The 18,686-nt window shown below is 38.4% G+C and overlaps 1 protein-coding gene across 5 annotated transcripts in view; it reads right to left on the reverse strand.

The window, feature by feature from the left end:
- Window positions 1-571: 571 nt before the first annotated feature.
- NCBP1 (nuclear cap binding protein subunit 1) overlaps window positions 572-18,686 on the reverse strand; it is a 40,302-nt gene continuing 22,187 nt past the window's right edge. For 4 of the 5 annotated variants that reach the window (XM_025358628.1, XM_025358631.1, XM_025358629.1 and 1 more), the window contains 11 exons: window positions 18,606-18,668; window positions 18,285-18,359; window positions 15,631-15,734; window positions 13,304-13,426; window positions 12,196-12,298; window positions 11,296-11,389; window positions 9,896-9,999; window positions 7,420-7,534; window positions 5,335-5,463; window positions 4,612-4,725; window positions 572-3,219 (listed from right to left, as the gene is read on the reverse strand). In XM_025358628.1, the coding sequence (XP_025214413.1) occupies window positions 3,106-3,219; window positions 4,612-4,725; window positions 5,335-5,463; window positions 7,420-7,534; window positions 9,896-9,999; window positions 11,296-11,389; window positions 12,196-12,298; window positions 13,304-13,426; window positions 15,631-15,734; window positions 18,285-18,359; window positions 18,606-18,668 (1,138 nt within the window). In that variant the 3' untranslated portion in view covers window positions 572-3,105. The remainder of the gene's footprint in view (window positions 3,220-4,611; window positions 4,726-5,334; window positions 5,464-7,419; window positions 7,535-9,895; window positions 10,000-11,295; window positions 11,390-12,195; window positions 12,299-13,303; window positions 13,427-15,630; window positions 15,735-18,284; window positions 18,360-18,605; window positions 18,669-18,686) is intronic. The other variant, XM_025358626.1, reaches the window with a different exon arrangement.

Consider the following 18,686-nt stretch of genomic DNA (forward strand, 5'->3'; position numbering starts at 1 on the left):
TTTCAAGTTTGATTTTTTTAAACACCTTCACACTCGATTAATATGTGCTATGCTAAATATTACAGCTCAGTAAAAACTGATTCTGAATGGGCAGCAAGATGTGTCTGGGGAAAAAAGCTTTCAGCTTGATGACAACAGAGTAACTAGGGGTTCAGGTTGCTGTAAGAGCATTGTGGGGGGAAAGGAGCTCTTGGACCAAGTGGATCTAGGTTCAGATTCCACTTACTAGCTGTGGACCCTGGGTAAATTACTCCAAAAGCCTGTTTTTATCTGTTAAGAGGGCATAATCATCTCTCAAAGGATTGTTTGAAGTAGTTAACAGGGTGAACCTATAGCACCTGGCACATAATAACCACTAGTTAAAGAGCATGTATTATCAAGGCCACTATATTACAGAAAATAGATCTGTGTGGTTAAGGGATGCTTCTATTCACCCTTTACACCCTTATCAGTTTAAGACAATCCTGGTATCCAGACATCACTAACAGCTAAATCTGCTCTACACAGGTTGGCAAGGCCCCTTCCTCATCTTTCATTTTCAAGTGTAATTACAAATTAGGAAAACAGTATGTTTACTTTGACAAAAGCATGTTAAATTGCACCAACACAATTTAACAGAGCATTTATTGCAAGGTATGATGTACAGTGACATGCTATCTTTTGTCTGTATGAACTTCATTAGTGGGGACAGCAACTATTGAATGTTTGCTGTTACACACCTTTATTTCTTCAAAACTCAATTCCTAGTTCAGTTTTTCCATACACTTAAGCTGCTAGACTGGGACAGAGCAGGATCACATCAGCGAACAGCTGTTAAAAGCAACCATTATACATGAAGAGAGGACCAAGAGAAAAGAAATTAAAACCTACAAATTTCTCTAGAATGTGGATCAAACATAACTAGCCACACTTTTGAGTACATTGTGAAAAGATTACAAAGCAGTTTCGAGTCAAAGTTACCAATCCCTTAAAGGTTATCCTTTGGTTGAGACAGGAGTCATTTTAAACTACAGTTGACCCTTGAACATGGGGTTAGCAATGCCGACACCCTGCAGAAAAATTTGCATATAACTTTTGACTTCCCCAAAATTTAACCACCAATAGCCCACTGCTGACTGGAGACTTAGCAATAGCAGTTTATTAACTCATTTTGTATGTTATATGCTATATTCTTTTTTTTTTTTTTTTTTTTTTTTGAGACAGAGTCTTGCTCTATCGCCCAGGCTGGAGTGCAGTGGCACGATCTTGGCTCACTGCAACCTCCACCTCCCAGGTTCAAGCGATTCTCCTGTCTCAGCCTCCTGAATAGCTGGGACTACAGACACATGCCACCACGCCTGGCTAATATTTTTGTATTTTTTAGTAGAGACAGGGTTTCACCGTGTTGGCCAGGATGGTCTGGATCTCCTGAACTTGTAATCCGCCCGCCTCGGCCTCCCAAAGTGCTGGGATTACAGGCATGAGCCACTGCGCCCAGCCCATATGCTATATAATTATGAAAATACAGAAAAAATAAAATCATAAGAAAAAATATATTTACTATTTAATAAGTAGAAGTGGATCATCATAAAGGTCTTCATCCTCATCATCTTCATGTCGAGCAGGCTGAGGAAGACAAGGGGCTGGTCTTGCCATCTCAGGGGTGGAAGAAAACCCATGTTTAGTAAGGGGACCCACACAGTTCAAACCCATGTTGTTCAGGGGTCAATTGTAATTATATATAATTACATAGTTTGTGCTGTGCTTAAGCAATGGGAAGGAGAAACAGTATAAATGACAATATTTAGCCAAGAACCTGGTTTTAGTTTTACTAACCCACCACGCAACCTGGATTTTTCTGAATATTTTGTATTTTGTCTTAAACAGTATGGTATTTAAAAATCCTAGGAATTCCAGTCTATTAAGTGGACCACATTCTGTAGCCACTCAAATGTATGGTAAACCAAAGCGAAAATATATCAAAATATGCAAAACGCTTAATGCATCATCAACTTGGGATGTAGTAAGAAAAAATTATACCTATTTTGTGCAAATGCACAATACCACTACCAGTAGTTGTAGGATTACTGGTAATTTTTTTCTAAGGTTTAATGAAAAAAGTCTAAAAATCCTCTAAATTTGGAATGTCAGACAATTCCTCATACTTGTGTATTATTTTACAAACGGCTGTCATTTCAGCATCAACACCATACAGGAAACAAGCTCAGGACTTCGTAGTTTTTTGGATCAGGATCCATATAAACAAAATCTAAACTCACATCTAATTCAGGGTATGGTTTCAGTCAATCTGACCACTTCTACATCCACTTTAGTATTCTGTAACTCACTAAAGACCTTGGACAAATAACCCAGAGGCTAGAGGAAGTGAGTAGATGCTCTAAGATAATGGTGACCAAACCTGGAATCACCTGGGGAAACTAAGGATTACTGAGGATGTCTGCGTTCCACCCTGAGGGTGGTTTAAATTTCAAAATAACTTGAAAGAGTCCCAGGTGATTTACATTAAGACAAATTTGAGAACTACTCTTCCAACTAGTAACACTTTTATTACTAACAAGTCGTGTCTTAAGATACTACTTAAAAATACTTTGAAGAGAAAATTTCAAATGGAGAACACCCTCAGTAAGAAACAACCAGTTTTAGAGTAGAGTGAGATGATAAATCATGAAATGCCAAAGTTTAAAAACCATACTTTTAGTTTTATTTCAGCCATGTTAAGTTATCCCCGAGCTGTGAAAAGTTATGCTACTGGGTAGCTGGGTAAACCCATCAGTTCTATATACTATGTAAGGTTGACCTCTAGTGTTTCACATACCTCAAACCAATTATTTTGTGCCTTAAGGAGAAAAAAATACCAAACTGATCACAGAGAAGTTGTATCTGTCACATATATAATACATCATGGTCATCGTCACATTACTGCCATTAGGACGTATTTGCTTTTCAGGGCAATTAAAAGTAATGCCATGTTATCCACTGTCCTCTTCCCCCTTTGTTTCCTTTAAGAAGTGAAAGGATACTACAAGAAAGCAAGCATTCAAACCATCAAAAAATAAGACAAATTATTTTAAGATATTAAAAAAAAACTTGACGAAAAAACAACCCTTAGGCCTGCAGGGCACAGAACTGCTGGAACACGGCCAAGATATGAGGGTCTAATTCAGCAGTGAAGAGGAGGTTCTCCAGGGTCACCATGTACTGCTGGATTATCTGGTGATGCTGTGGACACGGAAAAGGGGGTAGTTAGGTCAGGAAAAAGCACATAAGCAATCTTGTTGAACATTTCCTTCAGCAGCCCACCCACGCTGCAGAATGATGAAAAAAGGAAGGGAAAAAAAGTGCTGATAGGAATAATGGACCCCTAAAAGTCCCTAACCAAAAAAAAAAAAAAAAAAAGGGAAATGAAAAAAATGAATGCTCAATAGCTTTTTAAAAAATCCAGTTCTTACCAACTTCATGTACATAGAATTCATGATTCAAGGCAGTGGCAGCAGTGCCTGCTTGCTGCTAGTACTATTACAGACTAGGCTCAGCTGGCTCACTCCCCAATCAGGGCATAATACATTATGACTTTTTAAAAAGCAGCCAGACAAGGACTAACTGGAAGATAAAGAGTCAGAAAATGAAATACACTTTTTTCTATGTGTTCCTCTATAAGCCTTGAAAACGCTCAGAGATTCCTGTAGGACTAGAGACTGTTAAAGCTTTTAAAACTGGCAGTAACTAAAATCAGAGGGAATCCCTATTTGGAGGCTCAAATAATTGAACTTAGAGTGACTTCTACATTAATCATTCTTCTAGAATGAACAAATGAAGATTTAGGGGAGTAGTGTCTGAAGACACAATGAATTAGCTCCACTTTCCTATATACCTTTAACTTAAATCTAGGTGAGAATAGGTGCTGGCATTTTGCTTTTGCAGAGGGACCCTTGGGAGCTTACCTTGATTCTGTGTACAATTTACCACCGGAACCTTGGATTTTTAGGGACTTATAAATCCAATTACTGGCCTCTTGATATTTTTGTCCTCTACATTTCATATTACAGCTAGGATCCCCAGCACAGAAAATGGTAATTAGGAGACTGGGCACCATGGCTCATGCCTGTAATCCCAGCAGCACTTTGGGAGGTGGAGGCAGATCGCCTGAGGTCAAGAGTTTGAGACTAGCCTGACCAACATGGTGAAACCCTGTCCCTACTAAAAATACAAAAATTAGCCGGGAGTGGTGACGGGCGCCTGTAATCCCAGCAATGTGGGAGGCTGAGGCAGGAGAATCACTTAAACCTAGGAGGTGGAGGTTGCAGTAAGTTGAGATCGTGTCACTGCACTCCAGCCTGGGCAAAAGAGTGAGACGCCATCTCAAAAAAAAAAGGTGAGGCGGGGGTGTGTGTGGGGGGGGTTTGCGATGCGATTAGGAATCTAAGTGGTATAGAATCAGTTTAAGCCTAAATATTCTGATGAGCAATGGTAGCAGCAAATGGACATGAGCTAAAGGGTCTAACAGGTACTACATAGCCTCCTAACAAATTTGACAAGGATTTTTTTTTTAATGAAAAATCTTTGTGGCTGAGAATAGTATTGTTTATTATCTAATCAAAGTTCCCCACATACCTGTAGGAAGATCTGCTGTAGCCTCTCTATACAGTTCTTATACCACGGTGTTAATACACTGGTCCCATCAGTTTCACATCGTACTAAGTGCTCAGTCAAGATCATGATAAACCGCTGGAAAGGGAAAAGTTAAGGTAGTACTAGAGATAGAATCTTATACTTCAGAAAAAAATTCATGACAAAGAAACCCCAAAGTATTGCTTGTTCTACCCTGTCTTTGTGGTGTGTGTGCCTAACTTTTATTATTCATTAAGTCAACCTAGAAAGGCAGACTGGTAATAACATGAGTTGGTACGTCCTTCCTGGCAATACATAAAGACCTTTAATGATCTTAAATTACTTATCCTAGTAATATTACTTATCTTGGCATCTATTCTAATGAAATAATCAGAAATGTTAACAGGAATCTGCATTAAAATGTTCATGGAAGGAAAATGATCAGCAATGAGGAATGATTAAACGAGACATATATAACAAAAGCAACCCACAATTTTTTTTTCAAGCATGGAGAAATGCTCATGCAAGAATACTAAGTAAACAGCAGAGAAACTCAGAAACATACATGGTTGCCTCTGAGTATTTTATTTCCTTCCTAAATTTTTTTATTTTTAATCTCTTCTATAAATGTGATTTCCTTTTACAATGAAAAATAACATTTTAAAAAACTAAAACTAAAGAAACGTATTGTTTCCTTTTATGTATAAATGTCCCAAGCCAAGATACCTGAAATATGACGAGGAAAAGATTCTTTTGTTCACTCTGAGCAGATTCCACTTTTTCTTGAAGTCTTTCTATTTGTTCCTCAAGAACCCCATCTTTCCTGTCACTGCTTCTGTCATCATCATCACTTCGCTACAGAAGGCAAAGGAACAAAAGGAAAATACCATTTAGATTCTAGTGTGTTAAATCTCCTCCAGGGGAAGCATTTTATTGTGTCTGGCCAAATGTTAAGACTTTATATTCTACAGTGAAAGTAGCCCCCACTCTGCCACCCACACACATATACCTCAAAGTCCTGTTGTGGTTCGGAGACACTGTCTTCTCACTCAGAAATACCATGGGTTCTTATCTAGACCAGGGAAATTTAGTGGCACTTGTCTTGGTAACAACATGGGGGACTTGGCTACAATTTATCACTATTTGACCATTTGAGCAGTAACAACAGGGAGATGGCCTGCTAATCATTAATCTCCTAATGGGCCATATAGAAAAACTGAACAAGTCCTACGGGCCAAGCCTGCTCATTCTTGTTATAATTTAGAAATGGCTACAGCTGACATAAAACAATTCAAAGTGGGCCATTTAAGACTTTCTGCTGGCAATGATGGGCTCAATACACTCCCGTAAAACTTTAATAATTGCCCCCCTCCAGCTCACTCTGAAGAGTTTATAGAATTTTGATTTTTTTTTTTTAAAGGAAAAGAAAAACAAGGCATGGTTTATTTCCATTTTACAGAGAAAGAAACAGGCTGAGAGGTTAGATGACTTTCCCAGCATCACCCAGCCAGAAAGCGGCAGAGCCAGAACGTGGCTCTAGGTGTTACATACCAAGGTACTTTCAGCAAGAAGTGGCATCACTGAATCTAGAAAGCCTGGTAATTCTTTGAGGTAATACTTAACTGCTAAGGCCCCAGCTACTGATCTCCTCCTCTCCGCTTTAAGCAAAATTATCAAAACCCTGCTCTCGGATTTCACAGAATCTTACTTTTCTCTCTATAAACACAGCCTATTTATGAGGTCTGCTTTATGTTCTAGACACGTGGGTACATGACTGTCCTTTCCTAACACCACTCAAAGGTAAGGTTCTAGAGCACTACTACCTAATAGACCTTTCTTCAATGGGGCCAATGATATAAATATGTGCGGCCTGTTAGGACGGCAACCACACGTTACTACTGAGCACCTGAAATATGGTTGTGTGACCAAAGAACTGAATTTTAAATTGTATTTAACTAAACTAAAATAGTCACATGCAGCTAGTAGCTACTGTGTTGGACAGCACATTTCTAGAAACAGTGTGGCATGAGAGAAAGTCTCTGGAGTCTGATAAACTTGTGTCAGAACCTAGCTCTGGTCATTTACCAGCTATGCAACCTACTAGCTATGCTACTTAACTTCTCTGTGTCTCACTTTATAACATCTACAAAATGAGATGACACCATTTATCTTACAGTATTTTAGGTCTGTGAGTGTTTATATCCATATATGTATACATATATGTCTACACGGAGACTTGTACTCAAACTTGCTAAAGGTTCCTGTAGGGCACTAAACTCAACTTTTTTTTTTTTCACCTTCTACTATGATAAATACACATAACACTGGAAAATACTTTCATAAGGAAGGGTATCATGTTAAGTCACTCACGGCTTCCCTCCAAAATGGCTAAAATACTAAATTAATACTATGAGAAGTATTATGTTAACTTGGGAATGACTGCCCCATTCCTCCTCACAGTATGGGGAAAGTGTAAGTATCTATAGTCTTCTCCCTCTTCCCCCAGAGACTCCTATAGAAATACAAGTGTCCTCTTCCCTTCTGCTACTTCCCTTGTGCAAACATGAGGCTGACCCAGAGATGGTAAACTATGGAAAGTGAAGTTTGTGGCTTCCTGAACTGGTTCATCATGCAGTGTAACAGCACACAACACACTACCTGCTCCTTCCTCCTCTTCTGCTTCTGCAAACAGCTCTGCATTAATTTGGGCTCAGAAAAAAATGAAATACCATCACGATAATGAACTCTGAATCCTCTCCAGAGTTTCTGGTATATTTTCTTTAACTATTTACAAGTTTACACAAAACTTACCCGTTTGTGTTGCCTAGCAAGTTTCTCTTTAGCTTCTTCCAGCTCTTTCTGGATCTTCAGGACATGTTTGTTCATCTTACGAATTGTAGAGTGCAAGATTTCCCAAACGAACAATCTTAAAGAAATATGGCATTTGGTTATTGTATGTCAAGCTATGGTTATAGAAAATAAAACCTTTCAACCTTTATGATCTATTCATTCTTAACAGCTGATACAGCCTTCTGTCCTCTGGGCTGAATTAGTCATATTTCTCCAGCAATACTTATGAATTGGTCTTTTATTGTAAATTGTGCAAATATCTATCTTCACACCCATTAGATTCAGGTGAGTCCCCTGAGGGCAGTACTGTGTAGTCATTTTTCTTATTTCCATCCCTTACTAGAGGTATATACTCACTGAATTGAAATGGCAAACTATGATGGACACTAACATTAAAAATGGAAATACATTTTTTCCTCTCCTAAATGTAAACACCATGTGTAGAAATTTTCTCAAAATGGTGACCTAACCTGAGACTGATTGTACATGCTTTACACTATTTACACTTTAGCGCACACTCAGGCAATTATTCTCTTGGAACCTTTAAGAAACTCATTCGTTGATAATAGGTATCAACTGATAGGCTCTAAGAATGAGATAATTATATGTCAGCTTTCTTACTAGCAAATACATACTAAGATCACTTTGTAGGTGCTTCAAAATGTTTGTTGCATAAGTGTTTCTTTTCTTTTCTTTTTTTTTTTTTTTTAAGTAACTTCTTAGCTACTTTTGTGTCTATAAACTAGGTCTCCTAACCCAGCACAGAATAGTACAGTTGGCTCTTGAACAATACAGGTCCGAACTGTGCAGGTCCATTTACACATGGGTTTTCTTCCACCTGAGACAACAAGACCAACGCCTCCTCTTCCTCAGCCTACTCAATGTGAAGATAATGAAGATGAAGACCTTTATGATGATCCACTCTCACTTCATGAATGATGTTTCCTCTCTTATGATTTATTGTAAGAATACAGAATATTAACACAACACGAATATGTGTTAATCGACTACGTTATCACTAAGGCTTCTGGTCAACAGGCTACTAGTTAAATTTTCCATGCAGTTAAAAGTTCCATGCAGATTTTTGACTGTGTGGGGGTGGGGTAGGTGGCGGGAAGTCGGTGTCTCTAACCCCTGATGTTGTTCAAGGGTCAACTGTACTTCCTTCTACAAATTTTGACCCAAATAATAGTTTAAGTGGAAGATAATAAAACAATCTGTTCATAAAACTCCAAGTCTAGAATGTTACGAAACAGGACAAAAGAGCAGAGCACTTTAACTCTGAAGGCGGTGGACTGTAGTCAGGGAAAGGTTTGCAGAGTTACAAATATTTGAGCTAGGTGTTAAAGAACAGATGGAGCTGCTGAGCACTACACAGATTCCAGAATGCCTGGTTTGAATGCTGGCTCTGTGCTTAATTGTGTGACTTTGGGCAGGCTAAAGCACTCTGTGACACTTCCCTATTCTGTAAAATGTGGACAATAATGGAACCTCCTCTATGGTGATGCGGTAAGGATAAAATGAACTGAAAATGTAAATCACTCAGGACAACAGTTAACACATACTCGGGTGGTTAGTTTTCTGGAGTTTACAAATCTGAAAATGTCCTTCTGTTGTCTTTATTTGTGAAGGCCAACCTGGCTGGTATGACAACCTTAGATCATACCTTATCACCCTAATGATTCAGTATATTTCAGATCAGTGTCCTCTGGCAATAACAGATACAGTGGAAAAGTTAAAGGTTGTGATGGATTTTTATGTTTTTACAAGTAATTTGCTTTCGTTTCCTGCTTTGTGTCAACTCCTGCTGTCCTGGTCCTATCAACTGTAAAGTCTGTGAACTTCACAAATAAGAACCAAACAGCAAAAACTCTTTCCTTTAGGGGGAATGAGTGCAGAATGAGTCTTCTGCATTAAACCTAAGATTATGACTGTGGTGACAACCCCTTTTCCCCCATCCCTCAGGCATCTTGGTAATCACCAAGCCTTCACAGATACCCCCATGATTTAATCTACTTTGACTTTGGTTTCTCCTACTTCCTGGTGTGCATTCCAGGTGCCATCCCCACAGAAGCTGGAACACTTCCTGATTTCCATCTGGACTAGCTGAGACTCTGCACATAGCTGGCTCTTGCTAGTTTTCTCTCCCAACAGTCTGGATCCTTCAACAGGATTTCTACTTCACTAGCTTAGTCTTGATTCAACTTAAGAGAGTCCCTGCTAAGAGATGCTGCAACTTAAGAGAGTCCCTGCTAAGAGATGCAGGCTGTGTATGTTTCCACTGTCTAGGAATTTTTGCCATGTCCAATCCGACCAGATTGGACCACAGTATATTAATATCAACCTGGTTTGGACCAGAATTTGAAGCTTATGTATAAGAGACCACACATATATCAATTCTTAGAGAACACAAGTTTCATAAAATAATTCATATTACCTGGTAAAGTCACGAGACAGTTCTGAAGAGAAGATCCAATTTGCTACTGCAGCACAATCAACTATTTGTGTACGAATCATCTTATCCACTAGTACAGCAATCATCTACAATGAGAGAAGAATTATTCAAGTAAATCACACACACACATACACACGTATATGTGCCACGACACTGCTGCCATAAAAGTAAAACAGGAGGGCTATAAAATCTAGTTTTGATGGCTGTAGAACTGATTGATCAATTTGACCATTAGGTCTTTTTTTTGGGGGGACAGAGTCTTGTTCTGTCACCCAGGCTGGAGTGGAGGGGCACGATCTCGGCTCACTGCAACCTCCACCTCCTAGGTTCAAGCAATTCTCCTAGCTCAACCTCCTGAGTAGCTGAGATTACAGGTGTGTACCACCATGCCCGGCTAATTTTTGTAATTTTAGTATAGACAGGGTTTCACTCTGTGGCCTAGGCTGGTCTCAAACACCTGGCTTCAAGTGATCCACTCACCTCAGCCTCCCAAAGCACTGGGATTACCAGTAAGAGCCACCGCGCCTGGCCTGATCATTAGGTCTTAAGATTTATTCTCCCCTTTGCTTTGCTCTAGCACTACAAGAAACAGGTTGACTAAACAAAAACTCTGAATAGTAACAGTTAAAATTTGAAAAAACTGGCCAGGCATGGTGGCTCACACCTGTAATCCAGCACTTTGGGAGGCCGAGGCGGGTAGATCACCTGAGGTCAGGAGTTCAAGACCAGCCTGGCCAACATGGTGAAACCCCATCTCTACTAAAAATACAAAAATTAGCCAGATGTGGTAGTGGACGCCTGTAATCCCAGCTACTCGGGAGGCTGAGGCAGGGCAATCACTTGAACCCGGGAGGCAGAGGTTGCAGTGAGCCAAGATCACACCACTGTACTCCAGCCTGGGTGACAGAGTGAGACTCTGTCTCCAAAAAAAAAAAATTTAAATTTCAGTTACTAATACCTATTCAAAAAAATACATAATTTCGAGGAACCTCAGAAGTTAAATGTAAAACAATGTTTTATCATTAAAAACTCAACTGTTTTATGAAATTTATTTAAATGTTTCTTTATAATACACAATATATATCAAGGTTTGAGAAATCTGGAGCTTGTATTTAGAAATTGGATAGACTAGATAAACTTCTTGCTGAACATTTAAAATATGTTGAGATATTATAGTTCAAAACCAAATCACAATAATGCTTGCTCTTTCAAGAATGAATCAAACATCATTACTCCCATAGCACTGAAAGAATTAGATCTAAAAACCATTATCTAGGCAGAGTCAAATTTCATGTTTTACAAACAAAACAATAGCAATTGACGGCCTTATTTTTATACCTATATAATCAGAGCTTCAACATGTCTAATTAAATAATTTTTACCTGTGGATGGTTCCTCCAGACCTCAAACATAACTCTTAGCACATGTAACTTCCCTTCATCACTTTCAGCTAGGGTTTTGAAGACTTCATGAAACCTTTTGATAATGGTGGGAAAAAAATATCATATATACTTATTCGTTAAACATTTCAGTGTTTTCAAAGCCTTTTCAATGTTACTCAATTTATAATGCAATATGCAAATGCAAAATAACTGTAAGTATTAACCATTAAGGATGCAAAAAGTGTGATTAGAGATTCATAGTTTTTAAGGAAGCTGTCACAAAATCTCAAGACATTTACAATATACTACCGTTAGCCCAGGGCTACAGTTTATAAAATAGGTAAGGACTAAGGAACTGTCTTCAAACATGGTGGAATATTCAAACTGCATCTTCTGTGGGAACCCTGGAAGTAACATAAAGCTTTGGAGGCAGAGATGGGGTGAGATGTTCAGTTTCTCTGCTTGGTTGGAGGAAAATCTATGTGCTCTTTCTTCCTTTGGACCCTGTCTAACAAGTTAAAAATATCTGTCTTTAGATGTCAACCTTTGGGTGGCTCCCAACAATGTTGCTGATTCTAATTTCTTCTTACATTGCTTTGCAAAGATACTTAGCGTGGGAACTTCCAACTGCATATGACTGTCCTAAAAATCTAGGTTTTTCACTACTTTAAATGTCTATATGAAAAAAAGCGCTTACCATGTACATATGCCAACTGTACAAACAGACTGATGGAAGCCTTAGGATATAGATTTTAGCTACCACAAACCCAAACCCACTGTATCCAATTATACATTATTAAGATCTTCATATTCAACAATCTTAGGTAAAAATTACTATACCACTGGTGTTCATGAAGCAAAGTTCCAAACCCTCAAGAAAGGCTCTGTACTCATACGTACTTTGCAAGAGCACTGAAGGAGTGGCTGAATGATTTGGCTGCCAAGTGTAGCAGAGTCTGTACAAAGACTTCTATTTTCAATGGGTTAAAACTGAATCCTTCATCTGAAAAATATTTTATAGTAAAATAGAAAAATGTAAGTACAGCAATTCCTTGGTGCCTTACCTCAAATGCTAAATAGATGGTATGCTCACATCTATACACAGATATTTGTGTAATGTTTTTTAGTTCTAATAAACAATAAAAGACCGTCACTGATTTCAAATACTGCAAATATGAAACCACATGTAATTTTCATTCTTAGTTTTATGTGACTATCTTAATTCTATCATCCATTCCTTGAAAAAAAAAAAAAAAAATCACACAGGTTTCCTTATTCATAGTCTCTATTATATTAATACCAAAAAACCCCCCAAAAAACAAAAAAACCCAGCAAACCCTTAACACTTAAGCTTATATCTTAAGATGTCTGACAATGTCTAAATTTAATGCCATCATTTTGGCTTATGCTTTCTAAACTCATTTTCTCTAATATCATAACACAAGTTTCTTAGAGATATCCAAACAAAATCCCAGTAATAAATATCCAAAGGTCACTAATATCTTATTTTGATGAAGTAGCTTTTCTATGTACATATCCATTTATTGATTCAGGCAACTGTATAAATTATTTTGTCAATTTTCCCACTCTTGCCCAGAAAAACCCCTAGGATTCTGGTTGGAATTACATGGTATATAACTGAGTAAATGTTAAGCATTATTATTCTAATAGCTTGACTTGGAGAAAATGTCGAACTTTATAATACACCAAGTCTTTCTATTCAGGAACCTATGGTGAAAGCAGGGGTTAAAAATCCTTGAATGGTAACATATTTCACTTTGTATTTACGATGAAGTTTATATTCTTAAGGAAGGTATTATCACAGAAATGTTAGGATCTCCTTTTATATAAGGGGAAAACACCTGGGATGCTAAGAACAACTAACAGTCTGAACAGGTCAAACAGATACAGATATACTGCTTTAAGCGCATCATGTTGCCAGAGTTATGTTTATGCTTTAACTTGGCCTATACATAGTTCCACTCAAGAAATACTGAATTCCACTTACCGTCATCATCATCCTGGTTGGGATTTGGTACATCTTTCAGAATGCTGAAGATTTCATCATTGGTTGCCTTACTTTTAAAGGCAACTGCTAAACAGAGGGCAACAGAATGTCCAGGAAGAGAATCTAAACACAGAATTGGGGGTAAGGGGAATGACAGATCAGGTTTCAAGACTATTCTAACGAATAGTTAAATAACTGAGAAAAAAATTTTTTAAATTCTTCCTTTCAAAATAGGATGCTCTTTATCCCAAGGTCAATATTTAATCTGTATAAAAGTACCACAAGTGGAAGCTTTTTCTAATAGGTTAATGGTTTTTCACCTAAAAAGGGACAATTCTCATTTCAACAATTCCTTAAGGACACTTAGCTAAGTAAAATTTAGAGTACAAGGTGCTGATCATCCTCAAGATGAATGGTAAGGAGAAGAGTGGACACAGTTAAACTGTCTTTTAATGCCCTCAACTCTCCCGGGCTCAAAAGCCCAGAACCAACGTACTTCTCTTTCATTTTGCCAACACCCATTTCCTCTTTCTTCCCTTGGGACCATGGAAACGAAGTCTGAGCCTCAACAAGGTAATGGCTGCCAAGTTTAGAGAGGTTTTTGTTTTTGTACTTTTCTTTTTTTGCTGAATCCACAAGCTTGAATCTATGTAAGTCAGACGCTCATGTGATAGGACTCCTTGTATTTACTATTGGTAACAGTTAAGTCCTTATTATAAAAATTTGTGCTAATATACACCGTAAGGCATCACCAGAGCAACAAGAAATCTGCTTTTAATGTAAGGTAGACAAAGAGGTAACAAAAAAGGCAATCCTGTCATAGAGGACGAGTTACTGGAATGAATGAAGTAAATTACAACAGTCACGTGAGGATGGTCATATTACACCTGCTGTGAGCTTTTTCTCTAAAAGAAAGAAGGCAAAGAAAAACAGAATCCCCTGTCACCAGTCTACATTCCAGCTGGAGAACCAAGATATTCACATTAGACACAGCCAGGGAGCAATACAAAACTGGCTTACTAAAGGTTAAAAAGTATTTACAGCTATTGAGCTTGGGCTAGAATCTAGAAGGAGAAAAGCAAGTGGAGCTAGAAAGGGCTTTCCAGACTGGGGTAATAGCAAAGCCAAGAACAAACAGTATGGAAAAAATAAAAAAGGACATGGACCTGGGAGAAGTAGAGGCCCATGTCGGGAGAAGTGAAAAATAACAAAGTAGGAACAATGGTTATGAAGGCCTTGAAATGTTAGGCTGAGTTATTCCTATGGGGAAAAAAGAAAGCTTAATCTTCAACAAAAGTCTGAGCTTTCTGACAGCAAACACTGTACTTTATCATTCTCGGAACGAGTACAAGACAAAACTCAAAACCTGGCACTTCTAAGTGCTGCATGAACCTTTGATCTGCCAAAAAGCACAGTGGCTAACAGCATGGCCACTCAGCAGTGCACCTACGCCTGAATTTGGGCTCCACCACTCAGAAGCAATCTCATTCTAGTTTGACCTCTTGGAAGCCATTTCCTCATTGTAGTTTTGATAATCATATCTATTTTTCAGAGTTGACATAATGAAATAGGAAATGTACCAGAACCAACACAGTTTATTTCAAAGGAAACAGGTACAGTCAGAGACAGAGGTGGAGAAACAGGCGTACGGTATGAAAAGCAAGGAACAGCAGATAGTTGTGAGATGCAAAGAACCTCTACACAACATGAAATGGAAGGATCATGGAGGGGGCTGTGTTAAGTGTAATCTGCAAAGGATAAGTTGGAAAAAACTCCACACCTAACTCCACCAGTGATCAACAATGTATAATACTCTACCTACATTAAGTGTAAATACTGTGCAAAGGGCAAAATGGCACATCAAATTATACTCCCTGATTTATGGTGCAATTTCAGAGATTATGTGACCAAAAGGTAAGAAAATAATAATTAAGAATTTACTTTTAAAGGCATACTGCCACAGAATATGTACATCTATGTTCTCAATACCACACCTGAAAAAGATAATTAATTCAAGTAATCTCCATCACCATGACAAATACGCATTTGCAGTTTAGTAAGTTCTAACTATAAATTCATCTTGCTATACTTAACACATTCAAAAGAGAAAGAAAAGATAAGCCAGTAGTAATTAATTTTATCACAACCAAATCCTCAAAATGATGACAGGGCAAATAAAACAGTGGCTAATGCTAGACTACCCTTCGAATACAGGAAATATAAACCCCAAGAAAAGAAAAAGTTCAATTTCTCCACTTTAAACAACCAATTTAAATATATTTGAACTGGTACCTTTTAAAGACAGAGGGATTTGTTTCATTACTTACTGCTACTTTCATCTCCATACTTGTAAATGCAGGTTGGGTTTGCAGGACATAGAGCTGAGAAGGTAGGAGGAACAATATCTAATATACGCTGATGGTAAGACAACCTACAATACAAATAACAGCCTCAGAAAATATCTTTTATCAGTCCCATTCTTCGGTAACACCCAACTTACCTAGAAAGTCACAATCTCCAACAACTTGAACTCAGCTGACAACCAAGAGTGAAAGGAAAAAAAATCCTTTGAGTTTTTGTCTAAGGCAGCACACCAAATCTCAGGCATACTGCGGAACTTACTGGCTTGCAACTGAGGTATGGGTGAGTGAGCTCATGAGCCTGGTGGCCAAGGATGTGGTGTGATGATGGGGTGTGGTGAAGATGACAGTCCGTACACTTTGGAGACTGGCTACATTGTATCAAATAAATAAATATTGAGGATAATGGGAGCCAAGTTTCTTACTGCCTGAGAAGGTATTTACAAAACATGGTAGAGAAGAAGTGTAGAAATAAGGTATTGAGTTGGAAATTGAGGCATATATACACACAGGTGGACATAAAAATAGTTATGGATGGATGGATGTGTGTCCACCAAGAGGCTTAGAACCAATGACACCCCAATGGCAATGAGCATATCAAGTGCCCAGATCTTGGCTCCTAAATACCGTATTCCATTAGTCCTTTACTAATTAGTCCTTTACTAACGGAATATGGTATTTAGGAGAAATACGCAAGATGATCCTAAACATGTTGTTCTAGAAAATAAGGAAATGCTCAATGAATGGCGGGGGACATTAAAAAAAAAAACTAAAAAAAAAAAAAAAAAAACAAAACAAAACAGAGAGCTTACCAGGACTCCTCATGTACATATCAGGGACAATTTGGGCATCAAAATAAATGATCCTCATAGTTTATAACCCAGCGAATGAAATATAAATTAATTAGTCCCCACTGATATATAAATAAAGGAATAAATAAATAGGGGAGAAAGGACAGCTCTTACAGAAGGCCCATTAATAAATGCAGAAAAAAATAATGGAATGAGAAAATCATCACTTGGCAACCATCTACTGGTAGCTGCTAAAAGCAGGATGGAGATCTGATGAAGAACAGAGTAAGAGTAAAACTTCAGAATATCTCCCACAAAATACTGATCAATTCTACTAAAGAGAAAAATGGTGAGGTTAAGGTAGAGAAAGCTGGCAGATATTGACATGACCAGGTGGATCAAGATTAACATCACCAGGGGTGGGAATCATGTGCCTCTAGATGTCACACACCAAGAGCATTAACAATTTAAGACCTCAATTTGCTCATGAGAAATATCAGAGCAATCCAAGTAAGGTCTAGACTCTTTCAAACTGGTATAAACACAAAGAGAGAAAAATAATAAGTGTTCAAGACTGAAGGAATCTGAGAGAATGACAACTCAACACTACACATATACCTGGATAAGATTCCAGACCAGGCCGGGCGCAGTGGCTCACACCTGTAATCCCAGCACTTTGGGAGGCTCAGGCGGGTGGATCACGAGGTCAGGAGATTGAGACCATCCTGGCTAACACGGTGAAACTCCATCTCTACTAAAACTACAAAAAATTAACCAGGCATGGTGGCGGGCGCCTTTAGTCCCAGCTACTTGGGAGGCTGAGGCAGGAGAACGGCGTGAACATGGGAGGCGGAGTTTGCAGTGAGTGGAGATTGCGCGCCACTGCACTCCAGCTTGGGTGACAGAGTGAGACACTGTCTCCAAAAAAAAAAAAAAACACATTATAGACTAGACAGGAAATACAGACGTTGGGATGCCTGGCAAAATTTCAGCAGCACCTGTGAATTATGTGGTAGGATTGTACTAGAGCTAATTTCCTGATCTAGAAGGCTGTATGCTTGCTAGGTAGGAGAGTGGTTTTGTTTTGGGAAGATATGTAATGGAACATTAAAAGATAATGGGCTGTTACATCAGCTGGGTATGCAGCTGATTCTCAAAGGAAAACCAACATAACGGGTCTCGAGAGAGAGAGGAAAAGGGAGTGAGCATGAGAGCAAACATGATAAAATGTTAACAGCTACGGAATCTAGGTGAACAGGATACAGAATTCTTGGTACTGTTGTGCCAACTTTTCTATAAATCTCAATTCATTTCATATACAACATCCTTTTTTTTTTTTAACTTTATTTTTTTGAGATGAGAGTATCACTCTGTTGGCCAGGCTGCAGTGCAAAGGCGCAATCTTGGCTCAAGCGACTCTCCTGCCTCAGCCTCCCGAGTAGCTGGGATTACAGGTGTGTGCCACCACGCCTAATTTTTATATTTTTAGTAGAGACAGGGTTTCCTCATGTTGGCCATGCTGGTCTGAACTCCGACATCATGCGATCCACCCGCCTTGGCCTCCCAAAGTGCTGGATTAGAAGGGTGAGCCACTGCGCCCAGCCTGTAACATCTTTAAAAGAACTTACCAGCTTAAATTCACATGGGATCTGTATGGCACGGCTGCCTAATTTTTTTAGCCTAAATCTTGATTAAAAATGGGATGGAAGATGAGTAAGTAGATTTTGAATCCAATATTCTGAACACATATCACAAGTGCAGAGAAGAGAAAGAAATCCTCCCAAAGAAGTTAAAAGACCTAAACAAAGGAGAAGACACAAAAAAACTTACCTCATACATTTTTCTAGAACTTCTCTTACAAACTTTGGTTTGGGACTTTCAGGATCTTGACTAAGACAATCTGACCTAAGGAGGAAATGTAGTTTTATCAATTCTTATGTATCATCTGCACTTACACTCATTTGTACTATAATTATCTGTGAACTTATAACAACTTACAAGTTTTAAGTTACAATTGCACTTGTAACTATTTGTACTTAACTACAAATAGTTTCCAAGAAATTAAATATTTCAGTCACTTTTATGTTACAGTTTTAAAAATTAGCAGTTTTTTGACTACAGAAAAGTAGGATAAAACACACCATCACTTACCAATCTTCCCAGCTCCAACGGAACTGGAAGTTACTCAGATGATGAGAAAACCAATTGATAAACCTATGTAGAGAAGGGGTG

Source organism: Theropithecus gelada, chromosome 15 (assembly GCF_003255815.1).
Source record: "Theropithecus gelada isolate Dixy chromosome 15, Tgel_1.0, whole genome shotgun sequence".
NCBI lineage: Eukaryota > Metazoa > Chordata > Mammalia > Primates > Cercopithecidae > Theropithecus > Theropithecus gelada.